Below are 19,881 nucleotides of genomic sequence, written 5' to 3'. Positions count from 1 at the left end.
TTTTTTTTTAAAAAAAAAATAAAAATAAAAAATAAAATAAATTTGTTGGCTTTGACTCGAGTTTGGGAAAAGGTTGGGTTCAATGAATTTAAGGAGTTTCTGATTTTTCCCAATAACAATAATAGACAACTTGCTTATTATTATAATGATGATGGTGGTGATGATAAAGGAAAAATATTGTATGATGCTGATATTTATTAAATCCAAATGTCAGTTTCCTAATTTGAATAATATTTATCAATCCACTGTTTATCACCGTAAAATAATATTAAATATATATTCGTAAATAATTATGGAAATGAAAAGGAATTGGCCCATCGGAGTTACATCACTTGACTCTATCTAAGAATCTTATGGTCTCCGCCGTGCAAGAACCAAAACAAGAACTTATCTTCCTGCCCAAAACAAATCAAGGATTACTGAAGCAGAAGAAGAAAATGGTATCTATCTCTCTTGAACCATAATCCGTTCCAGCAGTGCTCCTTCGGTCATGATCGCAGCAGAGTGAGTTCCTTGCATTAATCTCTCGTTCATTCTGATGTTAAAATGCCTCAAATGTACTATTTTTTGTCAGGAACTTATGGAATAATCTAAATAGATTGAACTTGTCAGAAAACTTAGGGAACATTTGGTGTTGACATAGATGGTACTGTAGGAAGAGTGCAAGTCAACCCCGTCTCTAATCTCATCGCCTTTTCTGTTTCAGTGGAAAAAAAGTGATAGAAAAATGCTTTCATGTGCAATTGTTGTGGAAAATTAGTCAATATTTTGTTGCAGGGACCTCAAATAAAGATTCTCTTTATATGGAATCTGTTGTAAATTCGGATCGATCTTGAGAAGCTAATGCATACCAGTTTTTTTTTTTTAAAATTCTAAATTTTAAATTTGATTAATTTCATTATCAGGTCAAATGCTGCCAAAAAAGTTGTAATTTTGTCGGCAAATTTTTGAATAAATGTATCTAAATGAGAAGAGGTCGGTCATTTGGGGCTGGCATATGGTACCATTGGGAAGAGTTCTAAGTCAACCTCATTATTTCTTCTTTGTAATTTCATTCTCAGATCTAACTCAACTATTCTAAATCGAAATCCCATTTCTTCTTTAATCTCATTCCATCTTTCTCTGTTGCAGATAACATAGTGGAGCAGATCCACGTTGGATTTTCCATCTCCATTCGCTTGTTTTCTAATGGCAGACTGTTGTTGGTTAAATCCGCTTACATATGTAAAAGATGTCGGAAAATTCATAGTTACTGAGGTCCTTTGGCCTCCCGTCAAGCTCCATATCAATTATTGGTGGTGCTTCGACGGAAATGTTCAAGACCTGAGGGATGAAATTGGCGTTTGGAAAGGGAAAGGCGCAATATGGAGGGAAATATTGAAGATGCTCGGCTTCGTGCCGAGAGTGCTACGACTGAGGTCGAAAACTGGTCAAATGAAGGCACTCAGAAGATTGAGGAGGCGACGAGGATTTTGCAAGGCTGCGATGATCTTAAGCGATGGAATATAATCCCGCGGTACTCGGTGGGAAAGAGTGCCAAAGAAATAGCAGAAGGCATCGCAAAACTACGAAATGAAGGAAATTCGATTAGGATTGTTGATCCAGCCCCTCCGGCATCAATGGTATCTATCTCTCACGCACCAACTTTGGAGTTTCAATCGAGAAAAAGCATGGAGGAAGGCATCATCAAGTCTTTGAAAGATGGAAACGTCCGCATGATAGCGATTTGCGGCGCGGGAGGTGTTGGGAAGACAACTATGGTGCGAAGAATTGAGGATAGGGTGAGAAAAGAATTTGATGAGATTGTGACTGTAGTTGTCAGCCAACAAACTGACAAGCTTAAAATTCAGAAGCAAATTGCAGAAATATTACGTTTGGGTTTGAGCGAGGAGACTTTGGATGGTAGAGCACATAAATTGCGCACCAGGCGAATGGATTCGAAGAAGAAACTCATAATATTTGATGATGTTTGGAAAAGATTTGAGCCGGAGGATATAGGAGTTCCTTACGGAGGATGCAAAATTATATTGACGTCTCGGCTCAAAGATGTATGTGAAGAAATGGAAGCCGATAAAGTTATTGAAATTAAAGTCTTAGACAAAAAAGAAGCTTGGACACTTTTTAGAGATAAATCTGGTGATTGCGTGGATGCTTTATATTTGCGTCCCATAGCAGAAGAAGTCGCAGCAGAATGCAAAGGTTTGCCAATTGCGCTTGCAACAGTTGGTAAAGCTCTAAAAAATAGAAGTATAAAAACATGGAAAGATGCACTTTTACAACTGGGAGGATCTAACCCAACGAATTTCCCGCAAGTTCTGGAAAATGTTTTTATGCCTCTGAAACTGAGTTACGATTTCTTGGAAACTGAGAGTGAAAAGTCCCTTTTCCTGCTATGTTGCTTGTTTCCTGAAGATGATGACATCCAGATTGAGGACTTGGCTTTGCTCAGCTTTGGGTTAGGCGTGTTTGAGGGAATCAACAATATTGAAGATGGAAGAAACAGAACACAACATTTATTGGAGAGGATTAAAAGTCGTTTTTTGTTGATGACTGGTAGCGAGGAAGATGAGGTAAAAATGCATGATGTTGTTCGTGATGTGGCTATTTTCATTGGTTCAAAAGAAAATCAAGGGTTTTTGAATGTGTGCTCAATGGATTTGTCTAGTAAAGATTCATCTCGCAATTGCTATTGGATGTCAGTGGAAATTTCAAATATTGCCAATGCCAAGCTTCCAGTTGGGTTGGATTTTCCAAATCTTCGTCTCTTGATGATTCTGAATTCCAATTATTTAAAATTTTCCCAAGGATTTGATGTCAATGATATTTGTTTTAAAGGAATGGAGGAGCTGACAGTCTTGTATTTTTCACATCAAAATTTTCAATCACTTCCACCATCTCTGGAATTCCTTGAAAAACTTAAAAAGTTGCACTTGAAATATTGCGAGGTGAAAGACATATCAGTTGTTGGAGAGTTAGCAAGTTTGGAAATTCTTAGCGTATGGCGCTGTAACGCAATTGAAGAGTTACCAGCAAATGTTGGGGAATTGAAATTTCTAAGATTATTAGAATTGAGGGATTGCAAGAAACTCAAAAGAATAGTGGCATATCAAGATTGGTTGGGTTGGAGGAATTGAAGATAGTTGATTGCTTTAACAAATGGGAAGCAACGGGAAATGTAAGTGAAGAAAGGAATGCTAGTCTTTCAGAACTTGAGTCTCTCAGCAAGTTGACTTGCTTGGAGATTGATATATTTGATCCCAACTTGGTCGCCCAAGAGATATTGCTTTCAAAGCGGTTAAGAAGATATCAAATTCGTGGTTGGGAGGAGGGCCCATTTTTATTTCATGGCATGAATCATGAGAGAAGAATCACACTCCAATTACCGAGAGACGTGACAGTAGGAAATTGGATTCGGCGACTAGGAAAGAACACCGAGTCGTTAGAATTAAGTGGAGATGGTTCAAACGATTTTAATCTAGGTGAGATTGAAAGCTTGAGGAAGCTCGTATTTCTAAATTGTTCAACGGTGAAGAAATTGATGAATGCAATCGATTGGAAATTCCCCATGTTGGAGCACCTGCATCTGAGAGATCTCAGAGAGTTGGAAGAGATAATTGATGGTACAATTCCAGAGGGATCCAATTCCTTCCAAAATCTAGAATCACTAGTTGTTGAACGTCTTCCCAAGTTGGGATATTTGTGGAAGAGTCCAAATCAGAATGTTTCACTGGTCAGCCTCAAGTCCATAACCATTAGCGGTTGTCCCAATCTACGATATCTCTTCTCAATGGCAACAGCAAGGAGTCTTGTACAACTTCAAAGCCTTGAAATACTTTCATGTTATACGATTGAACAAGTGTTGTGGAATGAAATGGAAAGCAACAGAGAGGCTCCTATTATTGAGTTCCCAAAGTTGAAGAGACTGCGACTGTACAATCTGCTAAACCTTTTAGCTTTCACCCAAGGAATTGAAATCATAAAATTCCCCCAGTTGATAGGACTAGAAATCAACAACTGCCGAAAACTCCGAACCAAAATCGACAAATACCCAACCGGGATGATTGAGCGGCTCCTCGTTCGTAATCATGACACTATAGAAGAAATATTTAGGGATGATGGAAATCACCGTATCATATTCGAAGAATTGTATGGATTGTACCTAATTGGTCTGCCTTGCCTGACAACGTTCTACAGAGGTGTTGAAAGCATCAAGTTTCCAAAGCTGAAAGTGTTGTCGATTGGAAATTTGCCAATGCTGAATAGTTTTGTGCCAATAGATTCAGAGCCGACCCACGACCATGATTCTCTTCATTTCTTTTGCAATAAAAAGGTACGTCTTTTCTTCGTAATCCCCAAAAACCCACCAAAGTATTTTAAATAATATAACGTCATATATGTCCATATGCTAATAATATACATATCGAGAAACAAAAACAAATATTTCATCATTATAATTGCTATTGGATTTGAACAGTGGTAGCAACAATAATGGCTTTTGTTTTATTTTATAATCATGGCCATTGCCTTTAATATTTTTATTGTTTTGTTATTTGTAATTTAGTGTTAGCTAGCAAAATGCGAAGTGGTTATGTTTTAAGGTTGTGATGACGCATAATGTAATTGGATTTTACATTTAGATTAAAATGATTTCATTTTGAGCAATCAATAAATTGTCATTTAATTTGTCTATCTTTTACAGGTTGAAATTATTGGCCTAAAGAGACTTAATCTACATAACATGCCCGATAAAATAAGCAAGATATGGTGTCGTCGTATCCCAATTAGTTTCTTTCATAATCTTGAGGACTTGTTTATATATAAAGTTGGTGGCATCAGAAACTTAATATCATCTGCAATCGCAGAAGCTCTTGTTAATCTCAATATACTACATATAAAATATTGCAAAGAGATGATTGACGTGACTGAGGATGAGACACATGTAACTGTTGACTTTGTTTTTCCTAAGCTGAAATATTTGAAAATTATAGGCAATTGTAAGTTGAGAAGTTTTTGCCAATGGAAGCACGCATTTGAGTTACCATCACTTGTCGATGTACAAATAAATAATTGCCCTCTGATGAAAACTTTCACTTTGGGATCGCTAAGTACGCCAAAATTACGTCGGTTCCGCATAAATGACAAGGCCATTGAAATGAAAGACTTAAACGGTGGCATACATCATTTCATAAGTACTATGGTAAGTTTCTACGAATATCCAATACATAACTTTCATCTTATTACAATGTATATTTGTTGTTTATATGTTGCATATGTTAGAATGAATTTTTGCTTGTATGACCCCTTTTTATATTTTGTTTTTATATTTATATTAATGTTCATGCTCTTTTCCCTTAATGTACTAGACTTGTATATTTAACATGTGTCGAATTCATTGTTTTGAGAGGTTAGCATTTTTATTATTGTAATATGTTAAGAGTATATTTTCTCTTTCAATATTATTCCTTCTATTTGGTAAATATGATTAACTCGTTGAATTATCGTAATTACTCTTCATTATGATAGGCTTAATCCTAAATTTGTTTATTATGCAATTGCTGCCTGATTTGGGTCTACTCGTTTCGCTTAAATGCGATACTATATAGCATAATGCAAACGAAGATGAGAACAAGGATGAGAAGCATGAGGACAGGAAAGAGACAGAAGTCGAGGAAACGACTGAGAGCAACAACAACAATATTATGTGAGGTGATGGTATTCAAATTGATTTGTTTATGTTTTGCTAGTGAAAGGAACATTAACTCATGACGTATTAGCTCGTAGCCAATTTATTTTGGTGCTGAAACTTACATTGAACCCGTAAAGAGGATGAAAATCATGGTATTTGCAACTTTCAGTCGAGAAGTTCGAGAGCTTCGATTTGGCATTAGTATTACCCTATTTTTTCTAGTTAATCAAAGACCCATTTTTCCAAGAGGAAGGTATAGTCCTGAAGTATTGAGAAATTTTCGGAGTTCAATAAAATAGTATATCTATTCTATTTTATAAATGTTGAGTGCCTTGATTTGTCATGACAAATTTCATCGTTTTTATTTCTCTCCCATTGGTTTTGTTACATTTTTAAGATACATATGTTTCGACTGAAATATTTAATTGTTAACAAGTGCAGTGGACAGCAAGTGAAGAAGAGAAAGAGCACTTGAAGCAAGGAGTGAGAAAGGAAAAAGAATGTATGATGAGGAAATTTTCTTTAAGTTCTGCTTTTTTGTTGAATCTTTAAGTCTGTTTTCCATTCGTTTTCGCCTGTAAGATGGTTGTGGATTTTCTGATTGTTGGAAAGATATTGATTTTGTTTGTGGATTTCGGATTATCATTTTTTCTGTTTTTCATTCATTTTATAAGATGGTGAAGTGCTTCCATTTTTTGAGCAGTATAATAAATCGGGCTAATGGTGAAGTGCATCTATTTCCCTTAAAAAAACTTCATAAAAGAATATTTACATAATGTCTTGGTGACACGAACTCCCTTGGCTATAATGCTTGACAGGCTATGGGATAAGGGAGACACGCACAAAATTGTTCCACATCACAAAATTAAAATGTGAATACACCATTTATAAAGTCATACATTTCTTATATATTATGTTATTTATTTTTTAATTTTAAAACGAAAATAGCACTTGATTCGAGGATTTAGTGGGTCTATCTTGGATCATAGATCAAAAGAAAATACATATTTATATTCTCGCGAGTCAAATATATTTAATTCGTTTGGATGAATACACTTTTTTTGGTTAATTTAATTCCCTAGAATGGAAAAATGTTCATCTTCATGCCAAATGTAACAGAAAATCTGAAAATAGAAAGATATATGATAAAAATTGAAATTTTATAATATAGAGAAGCGAAAAGGTAAATTTACATCATGATATTATACTGCATAATTTTTGGTATTCAAATTGATTTTTTTATGTTTTGCTAGTGAAAGAAAAAGTTGACTCATGATTCTAGATACACATATTAGTTTGTAGCCAATTTATTTTGGTGTTGAAATTAGGGTGTTCAGAAACTGAATGGTTTGGATCAGTTTGCAGTTAATAATGGTTTGGATCGGTTTTATAATCAACCAAATTGAAAAAATTGGTTTTATTCAAATTTCGATAAAAATAAACCACCAAACCAAACCGATTAAAAATAAGTGGTTCATTAATTCCAAGTAAATGGAAAAAAAGCATCCTTGCTTTATTTCTAGACTACTTTTCAATGTAAGTACACAAAAATCGTCACCATGAAATTCTGCATAATGGGTTTATATCTTCTTTTAAGGCCAAAGGATCTTACACACTTTTCAGGCATGCTTAATTTTCATCCCATCTTTAATTTCTCTCGTTGAAACTTCAATAATTTTCCCCTCTCTTCAAATATAGCTTCTCCTTTGTTCCAAAATGTTCCCCCTACCGCAGCATCACGAAGTGCAGAGGCGAGTGGTAAGTTTTACAGCACCTAATTCTTGGATCCTAAACTCTTCCTAACTAGTTTGGTTTTACTTAGATTCATGCAACCCTCGATCTGTTAGCCCTTGTTTCTCTGTATCTTATAGTAATCTTCCTTTGAAGTTGGATTTTTTTNTAGAAGATATGCTGCGAGCATGCGCTCTTGAATTCAGTAGCAACTGGAGCACTCATTTACCCTTAATTGAGTTTGCCTACAACAACAGCTATCATAGCAGCATTGGAATGGCATCATATGAAGCTCTGTATGGGAGAAAATGTCGATCACCACTTTATTGGGATGAAGTGGGAGAGAAAGCCGTAGTGGGACCCGATCTTGTACATATGACAGTGGACAAGGTTAAGATTGTTCGGGAAAAGCTCAAAGCAGCTCAAGACCGACAGAAGAGTTGGGCAGATCTGAAAAGAAGGCCGGTAGAGTTCAACGTGGGCGAGAAGGCTTATGTGAAAGTCTCGCCTATGAGAGGAGTTGTCCGATTCAGTAAAGCCGGGAAACTGAACCCTCGATATGTTGGACCCTTCGAAATCTTGGAAAAAGTGGGCACACTAGCATGCAGACTGGCATTGCCACCAAGCATGTCAAGAATCCACAACGTGTTCCACGTGTCCCAACTGAGGAAGTACATTCCAGACCCAAGTCATGTGTTGGAAGTAGAACCACTCTTGACCAAAGGAAACTTGGGAGAAGAACTGAAATACGAAAAAGTCCCAATCAGAATTGTGGACATCAAAGAACAAGTCCTTAGACGACGTACCATTCCTTACGTCAAGGTACAGTGGTCCAACCACACAGAGCGAGAAGCAACTTGGGAAGTTGAAGAGAAAATGCGAAAGAATTATCCCTACCTATTTCGAGACCAGGCCAACTCCAGTTTCGAGGACGAAACTTCTCCTAAGGAGGGAGGGATGTGAGAACCGGATTTTTCTCCAACCTTGTAATTAAGATTTGTAAGGAAATTTAAGATCATGGGATTTTGATTATTGTATTAAAATAAGACTTACATGAAGGTAAAATAGGTTAGGGGAAATCCTTATTGTCAAGGTAATAATATATGCACTTGTACAAGCATATTTTCGAAATTGGTAAAATATATTACAAGGTGGGAAGATATCATACAAGATCTAGAGGATTGAGGCATGGATATTGCACACAATTTTCGAAAAATCCTACTAGATTACATGCCTAATTATTGGGATGTATAGATACAAGGTTAAATGGAATTAAATCATCAAACTTGTGCACAAAATCATTGACCTAGCCACCTAGATTTTCGAACCAATTAAGGCCATGGGATTAAGGAATGAATCTCACAAGTTAGGTAGCTAAATAATTCAAGCAAGGAATGGATTTTGAGAGCCAAAATTCATGGGATTTAGCCCAATTTAGACATGATTTTACTACTTCTTTTAGCATCCTCCCTTCACCTATAAATAGTCAATCATCCCCACTCCTCAACACACCTAAATTTTCAAAATCCTAGAGCTGAAAAACTCGAAAATTCCAACAGCTTGTCCTAGCCGAAACTCTGCACAAAATCGTCCAAGAAATAGAGTCGAAGCGCTGTCCGAGCAAGCACAAGAAGCGACCTAATTCCCGAAGCCAAACGTCCACGTTTTTAGCATCAATAATTATTGTAAGTGGGCTGTTTTAAATCTTAAAAATTTCGGTTTATGCATATGTGATTTTTCGGTTTTGGATAAAAACTTCGGTCGAGTACAATTCTTTTCTACTCCTTTTCTTGTGTCGAATTGTCATAAAGTTTTTAAATCACTGTGAGGAGTCGACTGTATATGGGTGGGTATCCCAACCATGACGTACCCTTACGCAGTGGGGGATATAACCGCTATACGACCTCGCCCCCTTAGAGGAGTAAAAATTAGGGACTGACGTCAGTAAACCATAGAAAGTAGATGAGTCGCAGTGCTTGGTAAGTGTCTATGCATGTGATACGAAAAATATTATGCAAGTCATGTTCTATTTTCGAAAGTTATGCATGTTGTTTTTATTGTGCTCGATATTCCCCCATTTGCTGAGTATTCCCAAATACTCACCCTCTTACACCCCTTCCCAGAGAAGTCCGAGGAACAAATTGAGGAAGAGGAGTCCGAGCAGTTCTGGGGCTCGTGATTCACGAGACCAGTAGTAGTTATGTTCGAATTTATGATTTAATAATTGTAAGACGTTTCCGCATTTATTTACGTTGTTTAGTGGGTTTTGAGTTGTAAAGACAATGCTTATTTCGTTTGAATTATGAATTATAAACTGGTTTCGGTTTAAACTGTGCTACAAAGGCTTGTTGTTTTCAATTTTGTGATTATTAAACGACGCCAGTGTCAATCCTGAGTTTCGAGACGTGACATTTAAGTGGTATCAGAGCCGCCAGGTTCATAATCCGGTTGGGAAAAATCGAATAAAAAAAAAACCTAAAAATTTTCGGACGAATTTTTACTCGAGGCCGACGCTATTCCCTCCGAAACGGTCCAACGAACGATAGTCACCACCCTAAAGTCGTGAGGTAGGGGCTGAAATCGCGAAATTCCTTCGTTTAGGCCTCCGAAATGTTGTTTTTGCCGTTTTAGGAAATATTCGTAAACCCTATAACTTCTCATAAGAAATTCCAAATTCGATTCCGTCGATTGTCCCGGAATCCTCTCGACATCTGCTTCGAACCCATATGTCAAAATCCCAACTTTCCATTTTTGGAAAAAAAATATATTTATGTATTTCCGAAAATTTCATATATATTACATATTGTCCCTTGTTAGATATTGCCTATTGTCGATTCTGAGCATTTCCATTTTTTGATTTCAGGAAATGGCTCCGTCTACTCCTATGCGACCTCGCACCCGTGCCCAAGCTGCCATTCGTATGAAGGAGCTTGCCCTTCACTTTCAATCCCGTCAGATTCAGCAACTTAGAGCTAGACTGAGTGAGAGGAAGAGGGAGGTCGAGACTCTAACCGCTGAGAAAGAGGAGATTCGTGTCCGGATTAACCAGTCGATCTATCAGGGAGAGCTAGTAAGAGGTGATAACATGGACCTCAGATATGTCATAGAACAGTGCAAGTACCAACACGGAAAGTTACGAGAGGATGTGGAGCTTTATCGCAAGGAGCTGGAGGAAGAGAAACAGCAGAATGCCAAAGGTAAGAGGAGACTGGAAAATTCAGGTGATGCCATGAACAGCCTTGCCAATGTGAATCAACGTCTGGTCCAGCAAGTTGAAGCTCTAAAAGAGCAAATCAAGCAGAAGAAACAGTACCATCTACAGTATCAGCAGCATTGGAATGACGAGATGGACGTGGCTGATGCGGAGAGACAGGAACTTAAGGCACAGGTGGCCCAGCTCATGGAAGAGAACGCCCAACTTACGCATATGGTGGAGGTACTTCAAGAGGAAGAGCCAGAGGAGGAGCCTATTGAGATAAATGAGCCGATAGCTGCAGTAGGAGATGGAGAGATAGATTATTAGACTATCTTAGTGACCATTCATTATTACTAAGAGTTTTAATTTCTCATTGTTGCTATGTTATTTCTTTCAGTACGCTTTGTTTGATTCAGTATTATTTGTTTCATTCAGTTGTTTCCCNTCTAAAGTCGTGAGGTGGGGGCTGAAATCGCGAAATTCATTCGTTTAGACCTCCGAAATGTCGTTTTTGCCGTTTTAGGAAATATTCGTAAACCCTATAACTTCTCATAAGAAATTCCAAATTCGATTCCGTCGATTGTCCCGGAATCCTCTCGACATATGCTTCGAACCCATATGTCAAAATCCCAACTTTCCATTTTTGGAAAAAAAATATATTTATGTATTTCCGAAAATTTCATATATATTGCATATTGTCCCTTGTTAGACATTGCCTATTGTCGATTCTGAGCATTTCCATTTTTTGATTTCAGGAAATGGCTCCGTCTACTCCTATGCGACCTCGCACCCGTGCCCAAGCTGCCATTCGTATGAAGGAGCTTGCCCTTCACTTTCAATCCCGTCAGATTCAGCGACTTAGAGCTAGACTGAGTGAGAGGAAGAGGGAGGTCGAGACTCTAACCGCTGAGAAAGAGGAGATTCGTGTCCGGCTTAACCAGTCGATCTATCAGGGAGAGCTAGTAAGAGGTGATAACATGGACCTCAGAGATGTCATAGAACAGTGCAAGTACCAACACGGAAAGTTACGAGAGGATGTGGAGCTTTATCGCAAGGAGCTGGAGGAAGAGAAACAGCAGAATGCCAAAGGTAAGAGGAGACTGGAAAATTCAGGTGATGCCATGAACAGCCTTGCCTATGTGAATCAACGTCTGGTCCAGCAAGTTGAAGCTCTAAAAGAGCAAATCAAGCAGAAGAAACAGTACCATCTACAGTATCAGCAGCATTGGAATGACGAGATGGACGTGGCTGATGCGGAGAGACAGGAACTTAAGGCACAGGTGGCCCAGCTCACGGAAGAGAACGCCCAACTTACGCATATGGTGGAGGTACTTCAAGAGGAAGAGCCAGAGGAGGAGCCTATTGAGATAAATGAGCCGATAGCTGCAGTAGGAGATGGAGAGATAGATTATTAGACTATCTTAGTGACCATTCATTATTACTAAGAGTTTTAATTTCTCATTGTTGCTATGTTATTTCTTTCAGAACGCTTTGTTTGATTCAGTATTATTTGTTTCATTCAGTTGTTTCCCCTACGTTCGAAAATTAATAAAAGTTATGTTTATTTATTAACTTCAGTTGTTCCAGCATAACTTAATTATTCAATCATGTCAATATATACAACAAATTCTTAGAAACGTTCAAATTGTAGGAAATGGCCGGTAGACCTCCAAGGCAAAACCGCAACCCCCGTTATGCCAACAACAACAACAACAACAACACTAATGAAGAAGGCAACGGACCTCCACCTCAGTTCAATCTCAATCAAGCGGACCTAATGGCTATAGCCACGATCGTGGCCACGACACTTCAGGGGTTAGTGAACCCCAATGCTAATCAGCAACCCCCACCTCCACCACAGCACGGAGTCAAGTTCCATTACGAGTCCCTCCGTAAGAACAGGTGCCCGACGTTCCAAGGGGACGCAGATCCCGAGCTAGGCCAAAACTGGTTGAAAAGCGTGGAAACGCAGATACGGCTGCTCGAAATACCCGATGCACTCAGAGTGGATGTGATAGTGCCTTTCCTTGAAGACAAAGCAAGTAAATGGTGGGAAGCAGTCTCTCCAGCCTTGTTAACTGCCGGACCAATCACATGGCAGCGCTTTCGAGATGCATTCCTCAAGCAGTAATTTCCAGCCAAGGTCAGGTTGCAAAAGTTGAGTGAGTTTGAAAATCTGACCCAAACTCCGGGTATGTCAGTGGTAGAGTACACCTCTCAATTCAATGCCCTTGGATCATATGCTCCAGCGATTATGGTGGATGAAGTTCTGAAATTACACCGCTACAAGAAGGGACTAAACAGCAGAATCTAGTCGGCTTTGGCAGTCTATCAGCCAATGAACTTTTCAGACTTGATGGGCGCATCTATCCGAGCTGAAACTGATATCCAACGTAGAGAGAAAGAGAATAAGAACAAAAGGCCTATGAATAATCAGTTCTCTCATGGCAGTCAGTCGTTCAAGAAGCCTAACCAGTCTGGTAGACCATCTAAAGGGCAATCCCCCGCCACTAACTATCAAGGACTCAAGCCATGCCCAACATGTGGTTTCAAACACTCCGGGGAATGCCGAAGGGCCAGCGGTGTATGCTTTGGATGTGGAAAATCGGGGCACAGAGTTGCAGAGTGTCCCGCCGCCGCCAACCGACCAGCAGGGCCGAACAGAGGAACTGGGCCAAGTGCAAGAGCAGGCCCTAGTAAACCAAAAGAAGACAAACCTAATGCCAGGGTCTTTGCCATGACTCAGGAAGAGGCCGACGACGCAATTGAAGTCGTGTCAGGTACCATTCTAATTCAACCAGTGCCTGCCTATGCATTATTTGACTGTGGTGCTCCCCATTCCTTTATGTCTAAGAGGTTTGCTAAGAAGTTAGGACGTAAGCCCGATAAGCTAACTGAACCTTTCCGAATAGCCACACCTACGAGTAGAACCATTGAAACTGATGAGATTTACAGAGATTGTAAATCAGTATGGGTAACCAGACTTTTAGCGTCGACTTGATATAGTTGATCATGGTCGATTTCGACGTAATCTTAGGAATGGATTGGTTAGCAAGAAATAGTGCGATGGTAGATTGTAAAGGAAAGAGAGTCACACTCCGAACCCCAGATCAGGAAGAAGTCGTGTTTCACGGTACATCCAAGGAACGGAAGTCACTACTTTCCACATCTCAAGCCTGGAAAGCCATGAAATCCGGAGAGGACATCTACCTAGCGATGGTCAGTGAAGTAAAAGGAGAAGTCGAGCTGAAGCTGGAAGACATCCCGATAGTGAGAGAGTTCCCAGATGTTTTTCCTGAAGAACTCTCAGGGACGGTCCCAAACCGTGAAATTGAGTTCGAAATCAACTTGGTTCCCGATGCTGCATCAATCTCTAAGGCACCTTACAGAATGGCACCAGCCGAACTCAAGGAGCTGAAAGAACAACTCCAAGAATTGCTAGAAAAAAGACAAATTCGAACGAGAGTGTCCCCGTGGGGAGTTCCAGTACTCTTCGTGAAGAAGAAAGACGGGAGTATGAGATTGTGCATCGGCTATAGAGAATTGAACAAGATCACAATCAAGAACAAATACCCTCTGCCTCGGATAGACGACCTGTTTGATCAGCTTAAAGGAGCCGCCGTCTTCTCTAAACTAGATTTGAGGACAGGATACCACCAGTTGAAGGTCAGGGCTGAAGATATCCCCAAAACAGCATTTCGAACCAGATATGGGCATTATGAATTCACAGTGATGCCTTTTGGTCTGACCAACGCACCGGCAGCATTCATGGATTTGATGAACAGATTATTTAAGCCATTCCTGGATCAGTTCATAGTGGTATTCATCGACGATATCCTCGTCTATTCTCCTTACGAGACGAGCTATGAAGAACACCTTCACCTTGCTCTGCAAACCTTCAGGGAGAATAAGCTCTATGCTAAGTTCAGCAAGTGTGAATTCTGGCTAAAGCGTGTGTCATTTCTAGGACACGTGATCTCGAGAGCAGGAGTGTCAGTGGATCCAAGGCAAGTAGAGGCGATTACAGAGTGGCCGAAACCTAAGAACGCCACCGATATCAGAAGCTTTCTTGGATTGGCAGGTTACTACCGGAAGTTTGTCGAAGGATTCTCCTCGATAGTCGTGCCATTGACGAAGCTCACACAGAAGAATTCTAAATTCATCTGGAATGAGGATTGTGAGAAAAGTTTCCAGACATTGAAGGAGAAACTCGCATCCACGCCAGTGATCCTGCCCGCAGAAAATAAAGATTTCATTATCTACAGTGACGCCTCTAAGGATGGTTTAGGATGCGTACTCATGNAGAATACACGCCAGTGATCCTGCCCGCAGAAAATAAAGATTTCACTATCTATAGTGACGCCTCTAAGGATGGTTTAGGATGCGTACTCATGCAGGAAAGAAGAGTGATCGCCTACGCCTCAAGGCAGTTGAAACCGCACGAGTAGAACTACCCCACTCATGATCTGGAGCTGGCAGCGGTTCTCTTCGCCTTAAAGACTTGGAGGCACTACCTCTATGGTGCTAAATGTGAAAGCGTCACAGACCATCAGAGCCTCAAGTACTTGTTCACCCAAAAGGAGCTGAATATGAGGCAAAGACGATGGATCGAACTTTTGAAGGACTATGACTTGACCATAAGCTACCATCCGGGTAAAGCAAACAAAGTGGCTGATGCGCTAAGTCGGAAGGGCCCAGGAAAAGTAACTCTAGCTTCCCTCTAGGCCCAGCCATGTCTGCATGAGACCGTCAAGTTAAACCAAGATAGAGACCCGGTACTGCTTAAACTTAAGGATCAAGTCAGAGAAGGGAAATTGCAAGATCATCAGATGGATGACAAGGGAATCCTATGGATGAAAGGAAGACTGTGTGTGCCAGACAGTGGTAACTTTCGACAGTGGTAACTTTCGCCAAGAGATAATGGCAGAGGCGCACAAGTCGAAATTCTCAGTCCATCCAGGCAGTACAAAAATGTACAGAGACCTCAAGAATAGTTTCTGGTGGAATGGCATAAGAGATGTAGCCGAATTCGTCTGCAGATGTCAGGTATGCCAGCAGGTCAAGGCAGAACACCAGCGACCTGGAGGATTGCTGCAACCACTGGAAATTCCCGAATGGAAGTGGGAGCATATTTCCATGGACTTCGTGGTAGGATTGCCAAAGTCTAGGCAAAACCACGACGGTATATGGGTGATCGTGGACAGACTCAAGAAGACTGCACACTTCCTACCCGTCCGAATGAATTACAATCTCGACAAGTTGGCTTCGTTGTACATGGATAATATTGTGAGACTGTATGGAGTGCCAGTGAGCATCCTATCTGACAGAGACCCGAGGTTCGTCTCACGCTTTTGGAAGAGCTTTCAGGAGGCTATGGGAACGAAAGTGACCCGAAGTACGGCCTATCATCCTCAAACCGATGGACAAACGGAGTGAACCATCCAAACCTTAGAAGATATGCTGCGAGCATGCGCTCTTGAATTCAGTAGCAACTGGAGCACTCATTTACCCTTAATTGAGTTTGCCTACAACAACAGCTATCATAGCAGCATTGGAATGGCACCATATGAAGCTCTGTATGGGAGAAAATGTCGATCACCACTTTATTGGGATGAAGTGGGAGAGAAAGCCGTAGTGGGACCCGATCTTGTACATATGACAGTGGACAAGGTTAAGATTGTTCGGGAAAAGCTCAAAGCAGCTCAAGACCGACAGAAGAGTTGGGCAGATCTGAAAAGAAGGCCGGTAGAGTTCAACGTGGGCGAGAAGGCTTATGTGAAAGTCTCGCCTATGAGAGGAGTTGTCCGATTCAGTAAAGCCGGGAAACTGAACCCTCGATATGTTGGACCCTTCGAAATCTTGGAAAAGGTGGGCACACTAGCATGCAGACTGGCATTGCCACCAAGCATGTCAAGAATCCACAACGTGTTCCACGTGTCCCAACTGAGGAAGTACATTCCAGACCCAAGTCATGTGTTGGAAGTAGAACCACTCTTGACCGAAGGAAACTTGGGAGAAGAACTGAAATACGAAGAAGTCCCAATCAGAATTGTGGACACCAAAGAACAAGTCCTTAGACGACATACCATTCCTTACGTCAAGGTACAGTGGTCCAACCACACAGAGCGAGAAGCAACTTGGGAAGTTGAAGAGAAAATGCGAAAGAATTATCCCTACCTATTTCGAGACCAGGCCAACTCCAGTTTCGAGGACGAAACTTCTCCTAAGGAGGGAGGGATGTGAGAACCGGATTTTTCTCCAACCTTGTAATTAAGATTTGTAAGGAAATTTAAGATCATGGGATTTTGATTATTGTATTAAAATAAGACTTACATGAAGGTAAAATAAGTTAGGGGAAATCCTTATTGTCAAGGTAATAATATATGCACTTGTACAAGCATATTTTCGAAATTGGTAAAATATATTACAAGGTGGGAAGATATCATACAAGATCTAGAGGATTGAGGCATGGATATTGCACACAATTTTCGAAAAATCCTACTAGATTACATGCCTAATTATTGGGATGTATAGATACAAGGTTAAATGGAATTAAATCATCAAACTTGTGCACAAAATCATTGACCTAGCCACCTAGATTTTCGAACCAATTAAGGCCATGGGATTAAGGAATGAATCTCACAAGTTAGGTAGCTAAATAATTCAAGCAAGGAATGGATTTTGAGAGCCAAAATTCATGGGATTTAGCCCAATTTAGACATGATTTTACTACTTCTTTTAGCATCCTCCCTTCACCTATAAATAGGCCATCATCCCCACTCCTCAACACACCTAAATTTTCAAAATCCTAGAGCTGAAAAACTCGAAAATTCCAGCAGCTTGTCCTAGCCGAAACTCTGCACAAAATCGTCCAAGAAATAGAGTCGAAAACGCTGTCGAGCAAGCACAAGAAGCGACCTAATTCCCGAAGCCAAACGTCCACGTTTTTAGCATCAATAATTATTGTAAGTGGGTGTTTTAAATCTTAAAAATTTCGGTTTATGCATATGTGATTTTTCGGTTTTGGATAAAAACTTCGGTCGTGTACAATTCTTTTCTACTCCTTTTCTTGTGTCGAATTGTCATAAAGTTTTTAAAGCACTGTGAGGAGTCGACTGTATATGGGTGGGTATCCCAACCATGACGTACCCTTACACAGTGGGGGATATAACCGCTATACGACCTCGCCCCCTTAGAGAAGTAAAAATTAGGGACTGACGTCAGTAAACCATAGAAAGTAGATGAGTCGCAGTGCTTGGTAAGTGTCTATGCATGTGATACGAAAAATATTATGCAAGTCATGTTCTATTTTCGAAAGTTATGCATGTTGTTTTTATTGTGCTCGATATTCCCCCACTTGCTGAGTATTCCCAAATACTCACCCCCCTTACGCCCCTTCCCAGAAAAGTCCGAGGAACAAATTGAGGAAGAGGAGTCCGAGCAGTTCTGGGGCTGGTGATTCACGAGACCAGTAGTAGTTATGTTCGAATTTATGATTTAATAATTGTAAGACGTTTCCGCATTTATTTACGTTGTTTAGTGAGTTTTGAGTTGTAAAGACAATGCTTATTTCGTTTGAATTATGAATTATAAACTGGTTTCGGTTTAAACTGTGCTACAAAGGCTTGTTGTTTTCAATTGTGTAATTGTTAAACGACGTCGGTGTCAATCCCGAGTTTCGAGACGTGACACACAGTCAAATAAATGATCACTCAATTTCTATCAAATCTCAATTGCTACTTTTTTCAATTTGCAATATCTCATGCACTAGTTCACTATAAAACTCAAAAATTAAATATGATGTTATTCGAATTTTTATCTGAAATCGAATCAAGCTTGACCCTGAATATAAACATCATTTTGACAGGTAAAACAACAAGGACCGAGCTAAGAAAACCTATAAATTGTAGCCTTGTAGGGACAAAAATGCGGATTATAAACTTGATAATTTTTTAGATATATTATATTCTTTCGTATATTGTCACATAAGTCTATTTAATCATTAAATAAAATTCATAATATATCTTGTGTGCTTAAATCATTGACACTCCATGGAATCCGCTAATCATTGTGATTAATGAATACCTTTTTGTTAAAAAGTTTTATTTAAAAACTTTGGTCCTATATGTTATATTTAAGTACGGGACCTAATCTTAATTATTATTATTTTTTAATCCATTTCTTAATTACTTTAAATCCAATCAAATCCAAACACAAATATCAAATAATTAACGATGGTTAAACACGTTTTATGATTCCACTCCAGAATATGCACAAAAGCGCTAAAAGATAAATCATGTCTTTCCCACAAAATGTATTTTTTTACTATGTATATTATCTATGTAAATTTTATATATAATCATTGTCACTTTTCCCATTTCTTTATTGATTTGTGGGGATGGTGGCCAGAATAATAGAAACTTGCGCCAACGGAAATAAGATATTCAAACAAAAATATATAAACTCCCAACAATTGTTTGTTTATTAATTAATTTATATTATTTATATTGTGTTTGGTAAATTATTTTATTTGACCTTCAAGTTCATTCATTAATCCAATTTTTGTTTTACTTAATTAAAAAATTATGTTTAAGTTAAATTTGTCTAGTCAATCTCTATGGAAATGATACCCGTATTCCGTATACTATATTATAACCCAACTCGTGCACTTGCGATTCAATCGAGCATAAAATTTTATTTTATTTTTATTGAGGATTTACTGTGCAAGAAAAGCTCGATCAAAAGACTTTATCCAATCATGAAAGTGTTCTAAATAAAGGTAACTTTTGTTTTCTCAACTCAAAACCAATGTTGTAACGCAACATTGTCGTAACGCAAAATCTAACAAATAGCAGGTCATATTGTAACTCTATTTTGATGAGTGATATTTTTACAAAGGACGATATGATAACCAAGCAGACATTATCTGAGCAATTGATGAAAAATGTTTTGGAGAAAAGGATATCAATAATGTGCTTCTTGATGATTAATTTCTTTTGGAAAAAATGACAGGCATGAATAATAAAAGTGCAAATGATCCATCTAATCCTGAAATTGTATTAAGGGGATCTGATCACCAAATATTTATGTCGTGTTGAAGATTGGATTTTGTTTAAGTATATATACTTGATTGTGTTATTGATTTTTCTTGCAACTTTGGAGTTTGATCAACTACGAAGGGATTTTATGTGTTATCATTGAAACCGAGAGGAGATTTTATAACATGATATAATGACATAATTCATGGATCTACAACTTGCATAGGCAT

At 39.0% G+C, this 19,881-nt stretch overlaps 4 protein-coding genes across 6 annotated transcripts in view; all 4 read left to right on the top strand.

The window, feature by feature from the left end:
• The window catches only part of LOC140983052 (disease resistance protein At4g27190-like), a 76,815-nt gene extending 70,495 nt beyond the window's left edge, over positions 1-6,320 (top strand). Inside the window, exon 4 of the mRNA XM_073449932.1 lies at positions 6,128-6,320. The gene's annotated coding sequence lies outside the window, so the exon portion shown is untranslated. The remainder of the gene's footprint in view (positions 1-6,127) is intronic.
• LOC140983053 (disease resistance protein At4g27190-like) lies at positions 294-3,509 on the top strand. 3 transcript variants are annotated; one of them, XM_073449935.1, is made up of 3 exons: positions 294-504; positions 575-815; positions 1,132-3,509. In XM_073449935.1, the coding sequence occupies exon 3, from the start codon at positions 1,365-1,367 to the stop codon at positions 3,132-3,134; it is 1,770 nt and encodes a 589-aa protein (XP_073306036.1). In that variant the 5' UTR covers positions 294-504; positions 575-815; positions 1,132-1,364; the 3' UTR covers positions 3,135-3,509. The 3 variants fall into 3 exon arrangements, with proteins under 3 accessions (XP_073306036.1, XP_073306035.1, XP_073306037.1); XM_073449934.1 differs by lacking the exon at positions 575-815; XM_073449936.1 differs by lacking the exons at positions 294-504; positions 575-815 and adding an exon at positions 1,025-1,045.
• LOC140982947 (uncharacterized) lies at positions 3,350-5,705 on the top strand. Its single transcript, XM_073449740.1, has 3 exons — positions 3,350-4,330; positions 4,700-5,197; positions 5,604-5,705. The coding sequence occupies exons 1-3, from the start codon at positions 3,350-3,352 to the stop codon at positions 5,703-5,705; spliced, it is 1,581 nt and encodes a 526-aa protein (XP_073305841.1).
• Positions 6,321-16,268: 9,948 nt separating the features above from the next.
• LOC140982943 (uncharacterized) lies at positions 16,269-19,631 on the top strand. Its single transcript, XM_073449735.1, has 2 exons — positions 16,269-16,715; positions 19,626-19,631. The coding sequence occupies exons 1-2, from the start codon at positions 16,269-16,271 to the stop codon at positions 19,629-19,631; spliced, it is 453 nt and encodes a 150-aa protein (XP_073305836.1).
• The last annotated feature ends 250 nt before the right edge of the window (positions 19,632-19,881 follow it).

Source organism: Primulina huaijiensis, chromosome 8, assembly GCF_012295235.1.
Source record: "Primulina huaijiensis isolate GDHJ02 chromosome 8, ASM1229523v2, whole genome shotgun sequence".
NCBI classification, from domain to species: Eukaryota; Viridiplantae; Streptophyta; class Magnoliopsida; order Lamiales; family Gesneriaceae; genus Primulina; species Primulina huaijiensis.
Note: the sequence above shows the minus strand (reverse complement) of the source record. Positions and strands in the feature narration are given on the sequence as shown.

Excerpts from the sequence above, each read along its gene's own strand:
- LOC140983053 (XM_073449934.1), top strand. The coding sequence starts at position 1,365 with ATGGAGGGAAATATTGAAGATGCTCGGCTTCGTGCCGAGAGTGCTACG.
- LOC140982947 (XM_073449740.1), top strand. The coding sequence starts at position 3,350 with ATGAATCATGAGAGAAGAATCACACTCCAATTACCGAGAGACGTGACA. Across the intron at positions 4,331-4,699 it reads ATTTCTTTTGCAATAAAAAG|GTTGAAATTATTGGCCTAAA; the intron begins GTACGTCTTTTC and ends TATCTTTTACAG. Across the intron at positions 5,198-5,603 it reads ATCATTTCATAAGTACTATG|CATAATGCAAACGAAGATGA; the intron begins GTAAGTTTCTAC and ends GATACTATATAG.
- LOC140982943 (XM_073449735.1), top strand. The coding sequence starts at position 16,269 with ATGACAGTGGACAAGGTTAAGATTGTTCGGGAAAAGCTCAAAGCAGCT.